Here is a 24764-nt window from a genome sequence, read left to right on the forward strand (position 1 = left end):
AAGTCCGCCATGCCATGGAGAGGATGGTAGCTCACACATGAACTCTGCCTTGAACATGTCCATCATGCTGCCAAGTCCGCTTTGGCATGAATTCTTCCAAGTTCATTCATGCACAAACAAGTTGGCAGACACATGCTAAACTCCTACCTTTAGTTAAGAAACCCATGGCAAGAGTTAACTAGACTCCTACCTGCAATTAGCATGATGGGAAGGTTAGAGCAGCAGCTAAAGAAATCCAAGTGGCGCATGAACCTTCAAGTCCACCAAGAGGAACTTGTTAGATGATGCATGAAGTCCGATCTGCCTAAGAGAAGAATGTCCAAGCTTCATCAAACTCCGCCCAAGGCAATGTGTCCAAGATGCTTCCAAGTCCGCCATTGGTAGAGACTCTCCAAAGTCCGCCCGAGACATGAAAAACAAAGTTGGCAAGCAACCTTCAAACTCCGCTCAATAGCATGAAGAGGTGTCCAAGCCTATTCAAAGTCCACCTTGTCCATGATGTCATAAAGTTTGCCTAGGCAAGAGGACTAAAACAATTCCAAAAGCATTCCAAAGTTTGACATTGGTCAAAGACATAAGCAAGGTTCGCATGGAATAAAGAAAGGATGGCATGAGGTTAGGTTGACAAGTAAAGCACTTGGAAGGAAAGTGCACAAGCCAAAGTAATGTCCAAAGACATGTAAAGTCCACCCTCCTAAAAGAAACTTGGCATGATGTCTTCAAAGTCCACCCCTATGATGGATGTCCAAACTTCTCCAAAAGTCTTACAAAGCATAAGCAAAGAACATCCAAGGCATGAGTAAGTCCACCTTAACACAAGGAAGATCCAATGAAGCTTGAAGACCGCTAGGCACAAGAGGTAGATGGCACAAGGGGAGCCAAGTACGCCTTGGCTTGTAAGTTATAAAGTCCACCCTCTAGGAGAAAGACTAAAGCAAAACAAAATCTTGGCTAATGCACACTCCAAAGTCTGCCCAAATACATGGAAAAATGGCTAAGACTATCTAAAAGTCCGCCTTGGCTAGTGGACCATGGAGCCCGCCTTGGGAGAATTGTCCAAGCTAGTCTTAAGTCCGCCTATGATGGGAGAGGGTTGGCAAAGACAAGGAGGTAAAACACGAAACAATTTGGAAGGAAAAATGAAAAGAATTGTCTAAACAACTCCAAAGTCCGCTCTATGAAGGATAGGACAAACAAGTTGGACGTCCAAACAACCATCAAGATGAGCATGGCATAAAACTTGTGAAGTCCGCCTAGCAAGATGAAAGAATGGTGAGACATTCTCGAAGTCTGCCTTGGAAAGAGGGCAGATAAACATTCAAGTCCGCTCTACTCAAAAGATTGGCATGACAAAAGAAGATAAATTTTTACCAAGACGTATTACACAAAGTTTGGAAGTTGGCAAAACATTAATCTTCCAAGTTTGCATAGGCATAAATGGAATATGTGAAGATGCTTGAGCAAGACATAAAAATTTGCCTATGGCCCAAGGATAAGACATAAAGACAATCGACTTGCCACATTGAAGAGAGAAAATGGCTAAAGGGAAAAAACAAATTTGACAAAGTAGCACATGAAATCAAGGGTCAAACAAATGAACAGGTTGGAAAATAAAAGTTTGACACATGAAAAATCGCTGTGCGGAATTTTCCACTACCAAAAGAATCAAATTCTGACCAAGTGTTGGAGAAGAAACAAGAAGAAAGAAGAAGAATAAAAATGGAAAATAAAGGAGAAGATGAATAAAATCCTTGTCCAAGGGCGGAGTTTGTTCTACTCAGCACAAGCCAGATCCAAAATTGAAGTCAAATCCACAGGCAAAGTTCATTCAGGCATAGAAATGGTCAAAATCTTGGCTAGGTGTTGGAGGTTCCACATGAAGGTGCCACAAAATAAAATTGACTAGCCAAAATTTGGCTATGGGAAATGCTTCATAGAAAAATTTCCAATTATCTTCATTGTGGTAAAGACACAGAAGAATTCTTCTCCAAATTCAGGACACATGAAAGAATTTCAAGGCACCAAGAAAGAAAAGTCTTCAAACTTGGCGAAAATATAGAAAGAAGTTCCAGACTACTTGAAGGATTTCATCTCCTGAAGAGTCAAAGACAAGCTCCCAATCAGAATCCGATGGTGGCAAGAAGAGTATTCCAAACTTATTTCCATACTTGGACAACTTTTTCGTCACAAATTGGAGAATCCAAGGAGGACATTCAACAATCAGATTGTTCTAAGTCAACATGTCCAGGTTCACTGAACCTTACTTATCCAGAAGCTTCTAGAAGGAACACTTCACAATGCAACAACCTTCTATTTTATTATTGGTTTATATTTAGCAAAAAGGACAAGTGTCCTCAAATGTAATTTTCTCATTGGTCGAAGGGTAGTTAGTTGTATCAAACCCTAATTAGGGTTTTATTTTGTAATCTCAACCGTTGATTAAAAATCAATCTTAGCCATTGAATTGTAATTGGGGAGCCTATAAATTTAGCTCGCCCCTCATTTGTAAATCATGGGAGCATGTTGCAAAACATGTTGAGATGAGCAATTGTTACTCAGGATTGCCAAAATAACAAGTAATACATTTGTTCAAATTGATGGTGATTATTTCCCTTATTTTGGAGTTTGCATGGTTCTTATCCCTCATCATAGTTTAGATTTTATTTCAAGTTGTTAGATGAATGAAGGATTGATAGTTTAGATTGGTGAAACTTTGCTCATACTTTCTTTGGATAGATGATTTTCATTCAATGTGTAAAGTTAGCTTCAGCTTTGATGTGGACACCTAACTTCTACTTTGAGTAATATTGTTCAATTGTTGGTATTATTCATAAGTGTGAAAATCTTAAGCACAACCTTAGAAGTTTGCACATGCTTTGCATGGTTGTCCTAAGTTTGGCGAAACATAGTGTTGTTATTAGTTTCACCCAGTCTTTACTGTCTCTTAAATTCGTAGGAATAGATTAGAATTTTTAAACCCTTATCTCCTTTTTAGTTTTCTAGGAATCCATGATCCAAAACCCAAACGATAAATCTCCATTGTGAATTGAACGAGCCAAGCGTAGGTCCCCTTTGTATTTCAGCATACATAACCAAGGTAGCTATCCAACACAAAGTCACCCTTTCGTACATATAGACCTTGGAGTTGCCTTGTGGTCTTTCTCGCAATCTTGGCACAAGTAGTAATTTTGTTTAGGAGAGGATAGAGTATCCTTGGATATTTTATTCTAAATGTTCGGTATATGATAAAACGTACAGTAGCAGGACTATGCAAGGAAGGGCGCATTTTAGATGTGGATGGGGACAAATGGTGAGCGGTTTGAGGTGTGCCCAAGGACACGGACAAATTAATCAAGTTGAATGCATGTGAAGGGAACACGAGGACAATAATTGCTATGTGCAATTTCAAGTTTCCTAAAGGTAGTCAAGACTTTGGTTGCAATTTTCACAAGATACATGGAAATGTTAAGGTTGAGCGCATCCTAGGAGGTGGCAGGTACAACAAACAAGCTCCATTTCCACATGTTGAAGGACTTTAAACCAAGTAAAATGACATGATGGTTGTTTACCGCTACAACTGATAAATTAAATACAGGAAATAATAATGTGCATGCCAATGTATACCAGACACAATAGTAAAATATCTCATTATTCACACATGCAATTATTATAGAGAAGAAGACTAGAGATGGTCGGCCAAGGATTACAATAGATCCGACTATATCGTACTACCTTTCGTGGCGGTATACGACATATTTAAAGGACTTGATGGTTGCCGAGAGGTACATTACTGTCAACCAACTGACACATAACTACCCAAGAGTGACAACCCACTTAATACAATTAATTAATACATTGTCGTATAACAAATATTATCAAACATAACAATAGACAATTTATGCTGACTACATCATTCCCCCCAAAAGAAAAAGTCGTCTTCCAGACGACAAGTAAACATCAAGTAATATATAATGACAAGAGTGTAGGCAAAGACTTGTATTGGACAACCCCAACATGTAGTGTACCTGCCAAACCAAAAGGGGGTTTGGGGCCAACGCCCCCAACAGGGTCTCGAGGTAGTGCCCAGGGCGCGCTACCTATCGTGGTACAGGGCAGGTTCGAAGGGAAGCGCCCCCGTTGCCAACGCCAAATTTCAACCTTCAAAACCACACAGAAATCCATGGCGCACATGATTTTCGTGATTTTTTAAGACGCCAAAAACATTGTTGATGAAGCGAGAAAATGGATATTTCCTAGTGTTTAACCATGGCCCAAGTGGCATTTCCACGTACGGCTTGCAACTTTTACTCACTTGCGACCTTGACTCGTTCTTCACATACAGGCTTGTCTGGTTTTCTATGTACGGTTTAATGTTAATGTAGTGTGTGTTTGAATTCAAGTACGGCTCCTCTGTATCGTACAACTTCTCTATGCCATACAGACTTGACTTTTCTACTGTCGCATGCGATTTTATGGATGACCTCAACCCATGCGTCCTCTTTTCTTGTCCGTACGGTATATGGCTGGTCCCATGTACGGTTTTTCATGTCTGTATGACTTATTATCTATCCTTTTGTATGATGTACAAGTTTTCCTTCTGTTGGCTTGTTTATGTTTTCTACGTACAACCTCCTCCCCATTTGCTCGTACGGTGTATTCACGTACACCGTTCTCTTCTTCACTTGCCTATATGGCTATATTTCCTCGCTCGCATGCAAACTGCCAATCTTTTCCTCGTATGGTTCAATGCTCTCGTACGAACTTTCATGCAACGGGAACAACCTCGTACGGGTGTCTGTGCATCCAACACCGTACATATGTCTCTTAACTTGGTACAGTTCACTTCCTCTTTGTTGTCATATGGGTCCAACGTCATATGGATAGCTAGTGTTTTTCTGCCATACGGATTCCTGCTCATGTACGGTAACCTTCTGTACGGTAGTTGCCTTCTCTTTGTGCAAACTCTTTTCCCTCGTATAGTCACTTCTTCCTGCATTTGAAATCCCTTCCACCGTACGACCACTACCTATTTGCTCCTTGTCTCCGTACAATTTCACATTTAACCTTATTTTCCTTCGTGCAATCTTCACTCTCGGTACGAGAGGATGCCTATCGTACAAATTGGTCTTGCCGATGTGCTCATTCCCTTTTGCATGTGGGTTCCGTACGACGTACGGACAGTTCATGTCTTCACGATGGTATATGTTAACTTCCTTACCATTATCTCCATCTCAACACCAGTCGGCTTCCTCCCAATGTTAATCGTCAACAACATGGGATCATTGGTCTCATTCCCCTCGAGTGGTGGTTTTCTTGTCAGTTTCTCCTCGTGGCTTACATTGTTTCTGGGTGACTGTGTCGTCTGTGTTGGCAATTGCCATTTTCATTTGTGGCATAGTTTGAAGAAGGTCTGCCACCTTGATGGGTATGGTCGTCTGTAGCACCTGCCGAACTATGTTCTTCTTTGACTCCTGCAATGATGTACTTGTAGTTCCATTGGAGGTTACTTGTTCCTTCGCCAACACTTGTTCTACTTCAGCTCTGCCTTCTCAAAATCGTTCCTTTTCCGTACAAGAGTCTGAACACATCGCCTTCTTTGTCCGTGTTGTCGTGATTGCCAAAACTGTGTCCTCTTGTTCCTCCACGTCCAACATATTAATACCATTTTGCTTCGAGTAGTTGGTGTCTTCATGGTCACCTGGTTCACACCATTTACACAATAATTGTACGTTGTCTTTCTTGTTCTGGCAGTCTCTAGCAAAATGTCCCCATTCGCTGCATTGTCGGCACTGTATGATAGGACGTCCTCTTGAGTCGTATTGTATTTGGTTTCGCCCTTGTTGATTTCCATTGCTGCTAGCCGATACATTTTGTGGTTTCAGGTTGGACTCTCCCTGTGTGAAGAGTACTTGCGTACTTCTCATCTTCAAATTGTACGGGCACTCCTTGATTGAATGCCCCAACATGTGGCAAATCTCACAAAACATATTTTTAGTACAATTACCTTTCGTGTGCCCCTCGCTGTTTTTGCATTCAGTACACCATAGTTCATTACTATCTTTATTGGTTCCTTTCTCGGCCTTCAATTCTTTCATCATTCTCAACATATCCCATTGAAGGGCTCGTACGGTTTTGGATTCTTCGTCACTACTACTTTCGGTGCTCTCGTCATTGTCGATCTTTCTCTTCTCTCGGGAGGAGGTTTTGTTTTCACTCTCGATGTCCATCGCTCGATTGTAAGCATCAACCTACGAGGACGAAGGCACGCTGTCGTCTTCTTGCTTTGATTGCACAAGGACTTGCTAAACAATGACAAATTATTGAATGATTTTGGGTGCATTCCTTATGAAGTCAAGGACTTGAATTCAAATTTCAAAATTCCATACTTGGACAAAGACTTTACCCTTTATTTCCATCATGTCAAGGTCAGAAAGTCTAACCTTGACAAGAAATTCTCCTTGTCAAAACATTTCATCCTTAGACTTCATCACTTTCAACACTCAGTGTTCTTCAGACATCAATCCTCAGGACAACCTTCCTTGACAACCTTGCAACCTTGACAACTATGACAACATTTTGCAACATTGACGACATTTCCAATCAATCTTGATGCCTCAACCATGGATTCCAGACATGAAACACGACTCCTTGAATTGACTAGATCATTCAACAAGACATAACATCCTCACAGGTAAAAGGTTAAAGCTACAATTGTTGCCAAGTTAAAGACGACTAAACTAGAACACTATGTTGGGAAGCGAAAAAGTGAGGGGTTCCCATTTGCAATGGGGTGTATGTTTGCAACATAACACTAGTGCCAATTTGAATAAATTAGCCTGAACATTTCAACGATAAAGACCCAATGCAAACCTAGAACCTTTGAAAAATTCTTTTCAAAAGGGAAGAAGAATTCCAATTCTAATCAAGGCACCTCATCTTTGATTACCCAGGTGTGTGCAAATGTATTCATTCCTTCTCGCAAGAACATTGTGATGTATGTTACCTCGAGTTTCCGGGACAATTTTTTTTCCTAGAGTAGGGGGATGGCAGTGGGGACAGCTATATAAAAAATAGGGAAAATTTAAAATATATATGGAAATTTTAAATATTCGTATAAAAACATGGATAAAGCATACTTACATACATTATAAAACCTTAACATATAAAGAATGTGTTAAATAATTTAGATTGAGAGTTCGCATGAAAGTGCAAGTCAAACAAATAATCAAAATTTAATCATTAATTTTATGGGACACCCAGAGTACGGGTTTCCGAAAGTTTCCGAGTTTCTGGGACGTCTCCATTTCCGAGATGGGTAAAATTATGCCGGAAACGCGTCCCCGGGTAACAGTGATTGTGACCCTTTGATTCAATTGTGAAAAGCTGTGAGTAGTCTTGACTCCAAAAGCATCCCGGATAAAGCCTCATTGCCAGCGAACATCTATAGCCCGACGAGGTTATAATTGTAATCTTATGAATATTGCTCCATTGCCAGCCAAGCTTCCATAGCCCCAATGGAGTTACGTGCATGTTCCCAAAGCCAAATACTTTGATATTTCATTTTTTAATTTTTTTCTTTCTTCTTGATTTTTTTCTTTTCTTTTTTCGATTTTTTTCTTTCTTTTGATACTGCTTTTCTTTTTAACTTTCACACTTTGCAATTTGGCTCATAAGCAATGAAGCTTATAAAGGGTTTGAGAATTACAGTGGTGCTGAATTAGGATTTTAGATTTTTCACTAGCCACAACTTCACCTAAGGAAGCACAATGACTTAGAGCAATTGATAAGGTGTGTAAAGTATAGCAATTGAAATACATCAGTATCAAGATACAATAGGTGATTCCCTTCCGAGTCGAGTCCAAATCCTAACCAAATGATAAAGCTAGAGAAGAATAACCTCGGACTCTAAAGAACATAAAAAATAGTTATCTAGGAAATGGACTGAACATAAGATCAAAACTTGTGCTAGCGAATGCAAAAACAACACAACACCTTTCTCACAAATGAAGGTTCCCACTAAGGACACCAAAACTAAGCAATGACTCAAAGTAAACTATACTAAAGAAAACCAAGCAAAAGAAAAGCAAACTAACTACTTGAGCCACCTAAGAATCTCGAGCCAAATGATCCAAGACAAATTAATTGCTAGGCTCACTCAAAACAACTAAACTAAAACACACGAAAGGAAAACCTACTCTAAGCTATATATAAGACTCCTGGAATGGGCAAGACTCGAAAGGGTGAAATATGTACATGACTTTACAAGATTTCTCAAAATGTGCAACAAGAGCATGGCAAACGTGATGGTTGAGAGTTGTGCAAACTTATTGTTGAACTTGGAGAAATGATCTCTCACAATGCAACTCTTATATACAATAACATGATCAAGTAATATCAACAGTTGAGGCAATTCATAAGGTTGAGGGTTAATCCATATGCAAGTTTTTTTTTTCCCAAAACCCCAATAAAACATTTCACATTTGTTCCAAACATGATTGCTGATGAAAATTAGGTAAATATTACTTATCCTATATTTTTTGATGAAATCAATGGATTTATTCAAATGGCTGCAATAACTTAATTTCTGAAATATATTTATTGTTGTTCTTCTAAATTAATTTTATTTCTGCTGTATATACTTTTTTTTTTAGACTGCAGGAATCGGGTATAGCACCCCCTTATAAACTGCAGTGTGCTGGGCAAACTTTTTAACGTGACTGGTGACGCTTGCGCGACACGTCCTCCGGTACCACGTGGGCTCGGGGGAGACTAGACCTCGTGCTTCACCACTGGAAGCTCTCACCAATCGAGCTAGGCCCCCAGCCCCTCTGCTGTATATACTTATGCCTTTTTATAATCTGATTTATTTCAATTCTCATTTTATTTCTATTCCTAAATAGGTTTCTTAATTCCCAATTCTTACTTCCTTCATTCATGCCTTCCTCAAGTGAGGCTTTCTCCTTTGGAAGGGTCACAACTGATAGTTTTGAAAAGATGCAACTTACGCAATTGCTGCCTTTTCACCTTGCAATCGCTGCCTTTTGTTAAGGTTAATAAAGATTGCTGCTTAGACTACCATAAAAAGCCACTACTAGGGGAAATTGCTGACCAGCAATGGTAATTACTCTTTTTTGTTGTACGTGGGTCAGCCTGTCACATTGAACAGCTATTATTTGTCTATTTTTTGCCTAGACTTATTTATAAGGTCGGCCACTTGAATTGCTAATATACTGTCACCCAGGTTTACTATTATTAAAGGCTGTAACTTGTTTTTATTAAGGTTGCTAAGCTTAGTGTGGCAGGGGCATGACGATACGATTGTGGGTGTTTGAATAGTAAGTTATTGGCTATGGATTGGATGTATATGACATATCTTTTTTCTGTGATAAGAACCTGATTGCAATGTGTGTTAACAAGTAAAAGTCCTATCTACTTGTGATTTGTATCTAATAAAATTATTATTATATCTTCTTTTAACTGCTGTATACAACAATGAATTCTTTTAGAGGACAGGGAAAAACTGGGATTGTTTCTATTGAGGACCAAACACTTTTACGTAAAAGACAGAAAGTTCCTCCATTGCTTTCCTTAAAGAGATTACATTTTTTATTGTTCCTTATTGAACTTGAAGTTTATTTGTTCATCGTGCATCATCTATCTAGAATGATAATTTGTAATCTGAAGACAGAGTTTTAATGATTTCAAATTGTGGTTTTTTATTAAATGAGTGTTACTTTTGATGCAGATTTTGGACACGAATCCTCAACTCTTTTTCCATCTACAACAACAAAGGTTGATAGAGCTTATACGCAGTGGAAAACTACAAGAGGCACTTGAATTTGCACAGGAGGAATTAGCCCCAAGGGGAGAAGAAAACGTAATTATTTGTATTTTTTCTCATCTTTTTCAAGGTTGATCTGTTTTGTGCTATAGCTCTTTTTGATGCATTAGTTATATGTCTCTCTCATCTGTAAGTCCATCAATTTACTAGCTCCTTTCATCTGTATACTTTTGAACTTGAAGTTTATTTGTGCATTGTGCATCAATTTACCATGCAAGTTTTGAAGTTTAATTGCTCTAAATAAATGCCCTTGCAAACAAAAGGTCAATGGTGTAATAATGCAATGCTTCAACAGGAAAATTTTCAGGACAGTTTACTTTTGGCATTTTATTATTTTTCTTAACGGCCTTATTCTTTGTATCTCAAGGAATTAAAGAATTTAGAATCTGTTCATAAATTTATTTTCCAATAGACATTTGTAGTGCAATTTACTCAGCATTATAACTCAAGCAGATATCTGGAACAATATCACCTTAGTAAAGAGGAGTGGTGTAGACATAAAATATCAATGTGATTGCTTGAACTGGTTAGTTAAAACTTAAACCCATTATTAACATCATGCCATGTGTCTTGAACCTACTTGTTGATGTGCGTTTTGTGATCACACCCAACATAGAATAAAGTTTTCCAACAGTCACTTTATCCTGTCTTGATCAAAACCAGATGTATGCAAAGATTGCAGGAAGATTATACATTGACTCCAAGGTTCCAACTGCGTACTAGCGACTTTACTGTGGATATAGATTCATTTGGCTTTGATGTTTGTTTGTGATCCAAGGGGAATTACATTTGGATCATTCTTTCACTTCTTTGTTGTGGCTGAAACTTCATCGGATATAGCAATTCTGTGATGTTTCTGTTTCAAATGAACTAAATTGGATTAAGGGGAAAGGGTTTAGGAAGACTAAGCTAAATCTAAGAACTCAATAGATAGCAATGCTTCGAATGATATCAACCATGCTTTACTTCACCACTAGTAGACAACTAGATAAAACAGGTGCAATCTTTAGAGGATATGTTTGAAAGATTCTAAACCACTAATGAACACCATCAAAGAACAATGTTCATCAAACAGTTTAGGTTAAGCATGCACATAAAAATAGCCCAGTCCAACCTTGCACTGTTGATAGAAATCATATACCAACAAAAGGTATGAGCATTCGATCTTCACCTTAAAACATTACAATCAACTTTGTTCATCTATCTGCTTGGAAAATAAAATTCTAAGTGAGGAAGGTGAAACCATGCAAGTTTTGAAAAATAACTTAAGTGGACGCTATTAGAGAGCAATGCATCACTATTATTATCTCAGTAACTTATTGCAACAATTTCATACAATCTCCCTCCTTTACAAATGAAGGGGTGAACCCCTTATATAGGCCTCCAACCTTGATTACTTGCAAATCCTAATTAGGGTTTGACCCAAAAGATTCAACACACATGATGCAACAAGGTGGGAATAAACATTAATGACCTATCATGTCCATTATCAATTAATTACATTCCTGCCAAAAATGGCGTCCATTATACATTGAATGCACCACCTCTTTCAAGTTCGCCCAATGTGTAATAATGTTCCATCCTGTAATAAATCGCCCATTGTGCAATAAATGCACCATCACTTCCAAAATTGGTTACATACAAAAGATGCCCCACCATTAAGTACAATGGCTGCCATGTAATGAATTAGCCGCCACCTTGGTCAAATATTCCTATTAGAATAATATCTTTCTTTGTGTTATTAATGGTCATTTAAGTTGTTTCTAGTTTCGCCTCTAGTTAACGATTGTTTTTTTTAGAAACATCGTCTTTGTAACTCTATTTAAAGGAGCTTTGCCTCCTTGATTAATTGAACAACATCGATTCTTTGAAATCCATATGCTTTTGCATTTGTATTATGGTATCAGAGCCTTGGTTATTTTCGAAACAGTTTTTTTGAAAAATTTCTTTGTTTATTCGAAATTGCTTCTTTTGCAGTTCGTTTTGGCTGCAGCTACTAGGGTTTTCTGGCTATTTCTGCCCTCTCTCGCGACCTGTCTCTCTTGCATTTCGCGCAACCACGCGGCTCGTTTTTTCCTGCCTGCAGATTTTTTTTCTGAGCACAGATTCCTGGTGGGTTCTTCGAGATCTCAACTGGGTCATTGTCACAATTTTCTGGGTGGCTCGATTTTCGTGCCTCGATTTTCGAGCCAGCGGATCCAGATTTCGGCAGCAGATTCGTTCTAGGTTTTTCGCAAGGATTTCTGGGTTGTCTTCGGATTTTTTTGGGTCAGCCGAAAGTTTTTTCTTGAAATTTGTGCCCGCCGTAGTTCATTTTTTGAAGTCTATACCTACATTTGCCTCTGTTTCTACATTGGGATTCAAATTTTTTGAATTCTGTGCCAGCACCTCTTCTTAGTTTTTCATTTTCCGTGCATTGGGAAACGTGTAAGATGGTGTCATTGACCAACTTGATGTTGGAAGGCAGTCAGGTTTTGTGCACTTAGCATCTTCTCAATACCTTTTTTTCGTGCCTCGAAAAGCGTGAAGATGGCTTATGGGCATCGATGTTTGTTTCGGTTTTTAATATTTTTTTACCTAAAAAAAATTCTGATGGGTTTTAATATTTTTTTCCCTTGAAAAAATCTGTGGGTTTTAATAATTTTGTCCTAAAAAATTATCTGTGGGTTTTTAAATATTTTTTGTCCCTGTAAAAAAAAAAAATCATGGGAGGGTTTATGATTTTCTCCTCAAAAATTGTACTTTGCTGTAGTCTGTTTTTAGTCGCACCTGGAGTTGTTGTGCGAACATCTGCACTAGTCTCTTGTTTGCAGTTTATTTTCGGGCATCTTGCTCATCTGTAATAGTTTGAAGGGTTTGCCGATTTTTTCCTCAAAATTGTGATAGCTGTTCTTGGTGTGTCTCTGGTTACAGGGAGGGACAGTTCTCCAACATCAGGTTGGACGGTTGGTGTTGTTTTGGGTATCTCCAGAAGTTCTGCAGTTTCTGGGAGGGTTGGTGGCAAACTCATCTCAAGTGACAGAGTTAGTGGCAGGCTCTTGTCTTCTGTTACAACGTGTTCTGAGAAGAAGGGGGCAACCTTTATATAGCACACTTTCAGCGTAGCAAAGGAAGTCGTTCAAATCCTTATGTTGCACATTTAGGGGGTCAAAGGAAGTCACTCATTTGAGGTGTCAATGGCAATCACTCAATCTCTTAAGTTGCACATTTGATATAGCAAACGAAATAATCCAAAATGCTTAAGTCACACATTTATCTAGGCGAAGGAAATGACTCAATTCTTAAGTCGCTGATTTGGCGGGGCAAAGGAAATGTCAACGCTTAACTCGTGCTTTGAAGCGGTTAAAGGAAATCCTATTTCGTGCTTTTTGGGAATCATAGGAAATCACAAGGCTTAGTTCGCTTCTCTTGGTGATCAAAGGAAGTGGTGATCTGGCATGTAAAGTGGCATTGTAAATGCCTTTAAAAACTTTTGCTCTCTACCTTAAAGTTTGTCGGGCCCAAGCAATGGCGTGGTTGTGGAAGGGGGTCGAAGGTAGTAGGGTAGAAGGGAGGAAAGGAAGGTGGGTAGTGGATGGGTAGGCTAAGGAAAGTAAGGGGTAAGGGATGTGAGATGTGGGTTAAAGGAAAGGGAAGTTGGGAGGTATAAGGGATGGAAGAAAGGTAGGAAGTGGGGTGAGGGTGAGAGGAAGGATAAAGGATGAAAGGAAAGAAAGGGTGTAGGGATGGGATATTAGGAAGTGGGAGGATGAATGGAATGGTTAAGAGGTGATCAAGGAAGAAGGACAAAGGAAGATGGAGGGATAAGGGATGAAAGATAGAAGATGGAAGGAGAAGGATGGGTGAAAGGTGAAAGATAAAGAAAGGTAGTGGAAGGAGATGGGAGTGAAAGGTGAAGTGAACAGGTAGGAAGGTGAAAGGAAGGGAGTAAGGATGGAAAGGGGAAAAAGGAGATGGAATAATGAAATAGGGATGGAAGGAAGGAAGTGAGGGTGAATGGAAGGAGGTGAGGGAAGTGGAAATGAAGGGGTGAGATGAGGGGAGATGGAAGCATGTGCTAAGGGAAGGAAGAGGGAAGTGAAAGGAAGGGTAGATGGATGGGAGAAGGTGAAGTGGAAGGGATGAATGCCAAAAGAAGGATGAGAGGAAAGAAGGTGAAGAAAGGATGGAAGGAAATGGAATTGGAAGGTGAGGGTGGATAGAAGTTGTAGGAGATAGAAGTGAGAATGATCAGAGTTTGAGCATCCACTGGAAGTGCTGGGAGAGACAGGTTAGAGGTTTAGGAGGGCAAAGGAATTGCTGTCAATGCCTTGGTTGAGAAAAGGAAGTGAAAACCTTAAGTCGCACTTTTGGGGAGTCAAAGGAAGTGGAAAACCTTAGGTCGCTGATTGGAAGGGGCAAAGGAAATCATCTCAATATGGCAATTCTCGCTGTCTTGATCATTTTGCTTCCAGCCCCTTATGATAATTTGAACTTTAGCTCCTTTTCCCTTAGAATGTTGACCTCTAAAATCAACTGGCCTTAGCCAGATTTGCATTTCAACTCTGATTTTGCAAGCAAAAGATGGTGATCAAATGGAATGATCATCATGAGTTGTTCATTTCGTAAGCCTTAAGAACTAACTGACCTCACTTCATTTAAAGAGAGAGCTTGTTGTGTGTTGCAAACGTTCCCTGTCGCCAACAGGGTCACCCTTCCTGTTTTTTTGAGCCTTTCGTCTTCGCCCTATTGAGTTTCGCATAGAGTGTCTCACGTCCTTTCGAGCGAGTCCGTGACCGGTCCTTGAAGTAATGATGTTGAAAGAAAAAAGCAAGTGATTCCATTAGGCTAGTCTAGCCCTCGGGCACGATGCCAAGAGATAGTTCAAAATTGTGAAATCGCCTTGGATAGGCGTAAGGTGGTAGAAGTTGGCGAAGCCCGCCCAGCAAAAAGCAGCGCATCTTAAGGTCGCATGACGACACAAACTTGCCCAAGTGCCCAAGCTCGCGCTTCTCGAGGAGAAAAGTTAAAATCACCTAGGGGGCCGAATTTCGGACCTTGGGGTTAAATTCTCAAAAAATTCAAAAGTTTACAAAACTGGCAAAAGGTCCGAAAATGCCTTTAAATTTGCCAAAGACCCCCAAAGGTCCGAATTTCATTAAAGTCATCTAATTTCGGACCCTGGGGCCGAAATTTGAAAATTTGGATAAGTTTGCAAAATGTGCTTTAAGGTCCGAAATTTGGATAAGTTTGCAAAATGTGCCTTAAGGTTCGAAATTTGGATAAGTTTGCAAAATGTGCATTAAGGTCCGAAAATGCCTTGGATTCCAAAAGGCGTTCAGAGGTCCGAAGTTCTTTAAAAATTCCAAAAGGTGCATTAGGGTCCGAAATACTTTAATTCGCCAAAAGGCGTTAAGTCTCCGAAATTCGCCAAAACCGTGAAAAACTCCGAAGTTCGCAAAGGCGGTTCAAAGCTCCGAAATTTCGAAGTTTAAAAGTTGCAAAAGGTGCTTTAGGGTCCGAAATTTGTATAACTCGCAAAAGACTTGAAAACCTCGAAAATCCCCAAAACGTCCAAAGGTTCGAAGTATTTCAAGGAAAAAAGTAGTTTAAGGAATTCGAAATTGGTAAAACCCCTCCATTCCTCCGAAGATCACAGCGCCATAGCTCCGAAGTTCGCGATTTGGGAACGAGGCATGAAGTTTAGAAGTTTGCAAAACCCCTCCATACTGCCGAAGTTCACGTAAGGGAGGATCGTGTTCGATTTTGAAAGGGAAGCCCATTCCAATCTTTCAAGTTCAAATTGCCATTTCGCCTAAGGTAAAAAATCGCTTAGTCTAAACTCGACATTGAAAATTCTTTTCCAATCCAAACCGCGAAAATTTGAATTAAAGGATAACCGTTGAAATTCCAAAATTTGCAGAGCTATCCATTCGTTTTTGCACAACAAATCGGGCAATTTCTCGCCATCCATTCTCATCAGGTAAATACGCTTTGTCTTTCTTGATCATCTGAAATATTTATAAATTGCAAAATGCATTAGAGTGCTCGAGTCTTCAAAATTCGCATCTTTTTCCGATCATTAAAGCGTCATTCAAAGCAATCGAAAATTAGAATTTATTCCTGAGATTTAACCAGAAATTGCATTTTTTAAACTTAGGAGAACTTTTCGAGCTTTGTCCCTTTTGAAAATTAATCCAGAAAATGCTTAAATATAAATTCGTGATCAAAAGCTTCATAAATAAATGTTTTGCTCAAACAAGCTCTCAGCTAGCCATGTCACTTTGTTTCCAATCTAAATTCTGAATTAATCCTTGAATGCTGGAGTATTCTCTATCTAACCCGCCTTACTTCTTTTATATCACCTCGTAGTCCGCGTTCGGCTGTGCAGGATAAATGCCTAAATCGGCGGTAGAATCATCAAAGACGCCTGCTACCGAGCATCCAAATCAGATATCCCACGCAAATTTGAAAGGATGAAGTACCAGTATCAAAGAGGGGGATTGAGGGAGTCAAAAGTTCAGAGTGTCTGGGACAATGTCGGTGATACCGACCTAGGCCATATTGACATCTAGGAGTTCAGGAATCGGGTCTTCTCCCCTAACGCATATGGCAAGCCTAGACAGATGGTGGAAAGTGGCATCGCCCAAGCGGCGGGATTTCCTCCAGCAGTACAGAACTACAAGTTAGTGGTAGAGGCTGCTCAGCATTATCAGCCAAGGTCCAGATTAGTGCTCCTCGAGAATGACTCTCGCCAGCTTCACTCCTGAGGCCATTGGCGACGCATTTGACATTCCCTTCCCAAACAATCCCACAGCCACAACTATAGATGAAACACAAGGGGCATATGATATGAATCCCGCCAGGTGCAGAACACTAATGAATGAAGAGTGGTACAAGGAGAGAAGGCTTCCAAGCGCCAGAATTGGGAAAAAGACCCCAAGAAGTGACTTTCATAATGAGCATGGAGATATGGTCACATTACTCAGCCGGGCTATGGGACTTCCTAAATCCAACTACTTTGAAGAGTGGATGTTTTATTTCACAGAGCAAGTCTTCGCTGGGAAGTCTAAGTTTGAGTGGGCCCAGATTATAAGCGACAACATCCACACTCAGCTAATAGAGCTTGAAACAAAGAAATACTTCACTATGACCTCTTATTTAGTCTACATGTTCGCCAAGAACCAGCCGTTGCCAGGTTTGATAATGAAAGGTGAAATCGGGAATGGGCCTGGTCAGGTAAAGGTCTATGATTGTTACCCGCAGCTGCACTACCAAGATATAGCTCAGAGAGAAAAGAGCAGCCCAGCTTATGCAGTTCGCCAATATGAGCGCGTCAATGACGCCTTCACAATGCGCTTGGTTAGGCTAGTGCAGGGAGGATTACACATAAGGCTCTCAGAGCAAGCTACTATTCTAGAACAGAGATATGGAGCCTGGTTCATTCAGTTCCCAAGGTTCTCCTATATCCGAATAGTGGGCTTTGATGGTGCCCCTCTCCGACTTCCAGGGTACCCAACCGACAAAATAGTTCTTATGGAGGTCACAAGGTAGTCATGTTCGGCCGACATCTTACTCAGAGAAAGCAAGCAGGCTGGATTCGCGTTCCCCATGATTATAGGCAACCAGGATGTCCATCTGAAGACCCCCACCCTAGCAGAGGAATCCCTCGCAGAGCTAGCCTCTTATGGCCTACAGGAGCATTTTCCGAGAAAATATTTCGATCACGATAATCTGGCAAAGAGAGCCTATGGCAGGCGGTATAGAGCGAAGGAATTAGTTGAAGACTATTGGAAAAATTGCTTTGATGACTACGAGGTCCAGAGATGTGAATATTCTAGGCTGAGTGTGCAGCAAATGCGGCTCTTTGAATACCGTCGGGTCCCAGATCAACTCACAGATTCAGGGAATTGCCTCCAAGTTCGGGAATTTGAGGCAGTAAGGCATCTTTTGCCAGGCGTTGATTGGTCCCAGGACCCGATCACCGATTTTGAGGTAGTCGTGGCAGCCCCGACAAGATATACAGACCAATGGTTGCATCAGCAGATTGAAAGACTAATTCATGAGGGAGTCCAGTTCACTTACCACTTAATGGGCAGCCTCGATTCTCAGTCTTCCGAAGATGAAGGAACGCCCAGTGCACCCAGGGAAGAAATTGAAAAACCCGAGAAAAGAAAGAAAGGTAAGGCTTGCAGAGGGACTCGGACGTCCAAGAGAACAAGAAGGGAGAAGATTCCTATAAGGAGACCAGAGGTCACTTCATCGTCAAAGGACACTAGTTCGTCCGATGATGTAGTAGAATTAGATTATATACTTGCTTCGCCTTCCCAAAGTGACATTGATGCGTTTGAAGTTGATGATCCTCTTGCGCTCGACTTGCTAGAAGCTGAGCTAAGAGCCATTGAATCAACCGAACCGGGTAACCAAATAGAGGAAGGAGAGATTCCATCCATTCAAGGGATCGAGGTGCATGAACCCACTCAACAGAGCCGCCATGAATTGCTGCTCCACAATACAACCAAAGATGACTCTACTGTCGAAGGAGAGCAAAGGACAGAGGAGACTCGCGAGCTCGAAAGGACCGAAGAACAACCATCACGTGAAGATACTAGACAGTTGTTCAGTGAAGTGGGAGAAAATTCAGCTGCAAGCAAGGAACTTGGCACCTCTTCCACCCCTCCGGTAGTAGAACAGCTGCGAATCTGTGATGAGTCGGCTAAAAACATCAAAGAACAGAATGCAGACTTAACCATATCATCAGCCCAGACAGTAACTCAAGAATGGTTGATTGCCAGAGCCCATCGCAAGGCCGCCACAAAACCACCTATTGATCTGGAGGACATCTTCTCGCGCATAGACCAAGCTAAAGCTAAGGGGAAGAAAAAGCCTAAGGCATATTCTAGAATGACTAAGGATGATCAAAGGAACCACACTCTTCACATTGCCACCTCACTTGTAGACAAGCTAGCAGATCAGATTACACTGGCGGATTATAGTATCACGACTGTCCCCATTGGACGAGCCACTAAGGAGCAAGAAAAAGAAGAATTCAAAGATTTAGTGCAGAATATACTCAAACAACTTGAAGAGATAACAACTGAAAAGGACATGTATCGAGCTCGTGCTGAGCAGGACGAAGGATACATTAATCAACTCCTGAGACCTTTACACAATGCTTCCGAATCCCACATTCCCTCGGCGGCCTTGGCACAGAGAACCACGATGGAATTTGAAGGAGTACGAGATACTGCAAAGGCCGTCAGGGAATGGATTCAAAGTCTCAAGGAAAAGGGGGAGCTAATCATTAAAGATGTAAAGGAAATGGCCCACCACCGGGAAACCATTTTGGTCAAATTATACGAGATGAAGCGGGAATGTCTCATAATTCATGAAGCCGTTACTACAACTCTTCCCCTCATGACGGCTCTTTTCTGGACCCATCCGCAAATTCCTACATTGTTTGACATCTTGGGCCCCCATGACGTCAACATTTTTAAAGAATGGTACTGGGCTATCAGCATGAAGAATGACACAAAGGCCACCATTAACAAAGAGCAAGAGACATGCGAAGAAATTCTGAGAAACACAAGGGACCTTGGTGGAGTAATCCTGCAATCCATGGTTTTGGGTTGGCAAAACAGTCTGTCCGATCCCATAATCCATCCAGACTGGGAGGATAGATTAAAAATAGACAAGGTCGCCTACTCTACAGAGGACCTTGGTTTTGCTAGTAAATTACACTCTGATATCTTGAGTTTTGAGGCTAATCGGTCCAGCTGGCAAGACGGTTTGAAGCACATAGATCATTATCTAGAGAGCATGCAGTACAAAATTCATCATCCCCCTATGCCTCCATTCAGTCTACTATTTCAATTATGCATCAGGTTCCAGGTGTATTTTCACGAGGAACGTGTAGCAGGTCAGGACCTTTGGCAAGAATATTTGCATGGAGAGGATCAATTCTTGGTGAAGGCATATGAAATTGGAAAAGAAAAAGTACTTTCCTAGAAAGTGCTTTTTTCCCTCTTAATTTTGAAAAAGTGCACTTTTGCACCAAAAGGTCATATTTGACTTCCAAGTCAACAAAAAATGTAAAACTTTATTGCTCCCTTTGGGGTGGTTGTCGATATTTGCCTCCCATTTATGGGTATGGGCAGCCATGTTTTATGGATGAATCTTGGCCGCTTGTTTAGATTAGATCTTGGCCATTCATCCATTTTTGAAACCTATTTAAGGGACTGGTTTTCCCTCATTTTGTAAGAAGTTCTTGAATTGTTGCAAAAACTCTGGCGAAATTTACAGGATTTAATGCAAAGTTAAGACTGTTTTCAAATTTCCTTGTGAGTGCATGGTCTCCTTCTTCATTAATTTAGAAATTTTTCAGTTATGTTTATCTCCTTTGTATAGTATTTTCAAACAAACATCCGACAGAATCCTCGCAGTTCACACCATTAGGGAATGGCTGATTGCCTTTCTCTTTGCATGGTTAATCTGAACCTTTTATATGCTTAGTTCGGTTATTGAATACTCACTATGAATGTAAAAGTTCTAGTAGTTGATAACATGAAAATCCTATTTTCCTTCGAAGATTGCACTAGATTTATGCAAATATTGTGCTTAAGTAGTTGGTGATGCTAGTCTAGTTATTTGGAGGTGTCTGTCTGTTTACTGAATCTGCTATCTTTAAAACTTATATTTCATGTATCTCTCTCTCCCTAGCCTTACCTCTTTTTTCCCCTTTTTTTTTATCAAAGAGAATCCGCAGGCCCATTGAAAACAGTATCAACTCAACTGAAATCATTTGATAAGAAAGATCATAAAGATTCCAGGGAACTCATCTATCAATCGCCTATCTCATCGTAAGTCCTCTTTGTGTTTCCAGCATAAACACATCAAACCTTTGAGAAATCCCGCAGTCAAGACCTGACAAACGAAACCTTGAGGTTGTCCCCTTTGATCAAACATAGAAAATAGCATTGGGGATTTCCTTATCTCAAGAGAGGATAGGATACTCAGTAGGTTTATTCTATTCTGCGTTGGCCGTATGGAGTTTGCAGCAATGCGATTTCAGACACGTCAACAGAGCCCTGACTTGATTACCCCTTAGCCACTTAAGATACTACACCTCTTCCAAATAAAAGGCTAATAGCTAAAAGACTCTACAACCAACCTAGAAAACGAGAAAAAGTGGGGGTCCCCATTTGCAATGGGGCAATGTGTGAAAACGTCACAGTAGAAAGCAAATACAAGAACTCTACTAGTTAGACCACCCCGACTGGATTTCCGTGTTACTTGCCACTAGGGCCAAGAGGGTGAGTGTCCACTCTTGGGCTTAGTGTTGGGATGGCTTTGGGTAGACCTATCATGCTTCCTCCCCCAAACCCTAATGTGTTTGGATTGTAGGGATATATATATATAGATACTGAATGTATATATTGGTTATGGTTGCAGGGTTTAAATCAAGGGTCATCTTGTTAAGAAGGATATTTTACTTGGTAAAGATATAACCCTAACCCTATTTCATCTCTTGCTTTATTGCATTTGTGATTCTAGGGCAAATTCTAGGATTAGTCCAGAAGGGGACATTATAGATTGATATTGTCTATAAGGCATCAAAGAAGCAATTTCTTGTCCTTTGGGGTCAAGTCTAAAATCAATGAGTTAAGCTCTTTCAAGATATGTTAATTGTTAACTGCTCCACTGGCAAATACCTGAGCATTGATGGTAATCATGTTACTGGAAAGTGGCTTCCTGAAAGAAGTCAAAATCAAGTGTCTTATTTTTAATTTTCCATAGAAAAAAGGACAAATCTAACTCTTATTCTTGTGTTAGGGCCATATGCACTGAATCCTGGACTGCAGAAATAACAGATTATTTCTCTGAAGTTAGTAGTGTCCCAAGATCTATTATGGGCTTTATTAGAAATTCAATCTTCAAAATCCCCACAGCATAGTTTGTAATAATTACCAGATTCTTAGAAATCATCTTACAAGGCAACTCAATGCTGCTGATCTAGCATTTTGTCTGTTTGTAGTGACCGGAAAAATTTTGGAATTTCAGTTGCCTTACCTTGACAGGGCAATCCTCATATTTTGTTTCCAGAAAAAACAGTCACTTTTAAAAGTTTTGTTGAGCTCATTTATTTGTTCTTTTCCTGTGTGGCCAGATCTTTGCTCATAATTCAGACTTTTCTTTTAAGTGTGCCATGAAGCTGAATTTGGTTGTCAAGACCAGATCTAGATATGTACAAATTGCCAAATTGAAGCTTTTTCTACTCTTTAATTTTATGAAAGAATAACATCTCAGGGCCTTCAAGGAGTTCTTACAACCAAAAAACTAACATATTTTCCCATTAAATTTGCATAGAAAGGTGTTTCCTTATGGTACAAGGAGTGTTTATGCTTAACCTTAAATTCAGATTTGAAACACCAGATCCTTTTTGAAATGCATGCTTCTTTAATAGGATTCTACACGGTTCTTGGTCCCAACATTTGCAAGTCTTAGCACGACACTGAGAATGAAGCGTCCAAAATGTTTCGTACTTGAATGAGTGCTTTGTATGTATTAGTTTCTTTGAAGTTACGTGGTAAATGGGTGTATGTTTTGTTGTGAGTCAACGCAATCAACACAGTTAGATAGCAATATAATTCCTCTGCAATACTAGATCTTACACTTTTGTCTATTGCACAGTTAGAATGGTACTTTGCACAAAAGGATAAATATTCATAAGGTGTTGAGAATCTATAAAATTATAGTGTTTCAGCTTCCCTAGGACTGGAAGCAAGCTCTCCTTTCTTTTCTTACCCTTCTTTATATATATTATAGTCTCAACTACGAATGATGAAAGGGATTGGAGCTAGATATTGACTGATTTCCATTTTTATAAATATATCAGGTACTGCATTTTGATTTCCTGTAGGGTGGATTGTAGATAGCAAAGTGCCCAATATATAATGTTATTTTCATGGGACCTGAATTCAACTGCTATTTCCCAGTAGTGCCTGTAGTTTTGAAGCACGAAATAGTTGCAAGGGGCTCAGAAGATCAATCTCTCTCCTACTGAATGTCTTGTAGATGCCCTGTGCACATTTGGAGATCAAACAGTTGTTTAAATGCAAACTACCTGTGACATTATCATATCTATGAATAAATAAAAAATTGTTCAAACTTCAAGGAGTCTGCTCTAGCTGGTTGTTCATGTCACTTTGGTTACATGACATTATCTCTATAAGCGACTCTATAGAGGGATGGGAAGAGGTTGCTCAAAATCAAGACTTTTCTTGCATCAGATTTAAAGGTGGACTGATCATGCATGCTTCCTCATTTTGATGGACCTGTTTTCTATTAACCTTGTTTCCCACTTTTTCAAGCATTTTCCGATTTTTTATCTGGTTGAACAGGGTGTGATGATGGTGGCTTTTGGGCTGACGTTGGGTAGGATAGCTAGTGATAGAATGAATGTTGAACATGTTGATTGTAATTAGGGATGGCGGATTCCAATTGCCTTAGGCAACATTGGAATCTGCCCAAGGGGCCAGCCCCTTCTCCAACGTGTTGGGCTGGGCCCTATACCTCACGGCATCTCATAAAAACCCCACGCTACAACTCCACGCCACATGCAAGTTAACACGCTAACATGAATAGGGCCAACCCTATCTTATAATGCATTTCGGTTAAAGAAATTAAAGGTCATTAATTTATAAAGCAAGCCGACATGACTAAAGATATTGCTCCCCATATAAATGAATATCAACTTCACATTATCATTCACTCAATCATTTTTATTCCATGCGAAATACATATATCTGCCTAACGCGAATTTGGAGAAGCAATATTACAGCGAATTACATCTGCCATTACAGCGAAGTATAACTGTCATTAAAGGTGCGAAATTCATTCATAAGGAGAGCGAACTGAGGTGCTAAGGTTGCAGTCCAGCAAAGTGGAGACTTCAGATGCAATATAATGCAGACCTAGGGTTTGGACCTGATTGCTGTTGGAAGTGATAAAGTGGGCAGACTTGACAACTTGATGCTTGTGAAAGTGCAGTCTTGTAGAAGACATTATCAGCCTTAAGTGCAATCATCTTCAAGTACTTGAGATAAGTGTTGTAATCTTCATATGAATATAATCCATAATCAGATATGAGGATCTTTTTTGGCTGGGTTTTTCCTCCTAGGAGGTTTTCCTAGGGTAACTGTGTCTTGTTCTTATTTTGTTCATTTCTTTGTTATGTCTAAATCTGGAAAACTATAAATCTTTCATCTAATCAATTTAGTTAGCAACTAAATTTTGATTTTCTGAGTTTACATTAATCTGAAAGTGTTAAAATTAACATGGTATTAGAGCTATAGGTTAGATCAACTTTCAGATTTCAGAATTTAGGACTCCTTTATTTCTAGATTTTTTGTCTCATTCACAGGTCAGGTTAATGGGGCTGAAAGTTGAAGATAGGCTTGATGGAAATATCAATTTTGCTGCATCGAAGGTTCGAATCATGTTGGCTCCAGAGGAAGAAGGTCTTCTCCACTTCATAGAAGTGAAAGAGCTAACTGAACCTATGGATGCTGTTGAGCTAAAACAATTCAAAAAGGATGCGGTCAAGGCCATAAAGCTTCTCATTGTTTTAGTTAAAGACTACCTAGTCACCTCCATTGCCTCATTTTCTACTGCAAGGGAAATGTTCAATCATCTACAAGGTACCTATGAAATTAACAATCTCAGTAGGGCAATTACTTTAAGACAACAACTACTTAATATCAAAATGTCAAAAGAAGATTCTGTTATTTCCTATTTTATGAGAATTTCAAAACTAAAGAATCAATTAGGTTCAATTGGACATAACATGGAAGACAAGGACGTCGTCATGATTGCCCTAAATGGTTTACCAAACTCATAAGAGTCTTTTATTCAAACCATAAGTGGTAGAACTGAGTTACCTACC

The 24764-nt window shown here is 39.9% G+C and overlaps 1 protein-coding gene across 6 annotated transcripts in view; it reads left to right on the forward strand.

Annotated features, from left to right (window-relative positions):
• LOC131028305 (protein GID8 homolog) overlaps positions 1 to 24764 on the forward strand; it is a 61325-nt gene that overhangs the window by 26240 nt on the left and 10321 nt on the right. For all 6 annotated transcript variants that reach the window (XM_057958557.2, XM_059208078.1, XM_057958554.2 and 3 more), the window contains one exon: positions 9746 to 9877. In XM_057958557.2, coding sequence (XP_057814540.1) covers positions 9746 to 9877 — 132 coding nt within the window. The remainder of the gene's footprint in view (positions 1 to 9745; positions 9878 to 24764) is intronic.

This window comes from Cryptomeria japonica, chromosome 7 (genome assembly GCF_030272615.1).
Source record: "Cryptomeria japonica chromosome 7, Sugi_1.0, whole genome shotgun sequence".
Taxonomy (NCBI): Eukaryota; Viridiplantae; Streptophyta; class Pinopsida; order Cupressales; family Cupressaceae; genus Cryptomeria; species Cryptomeria japonica.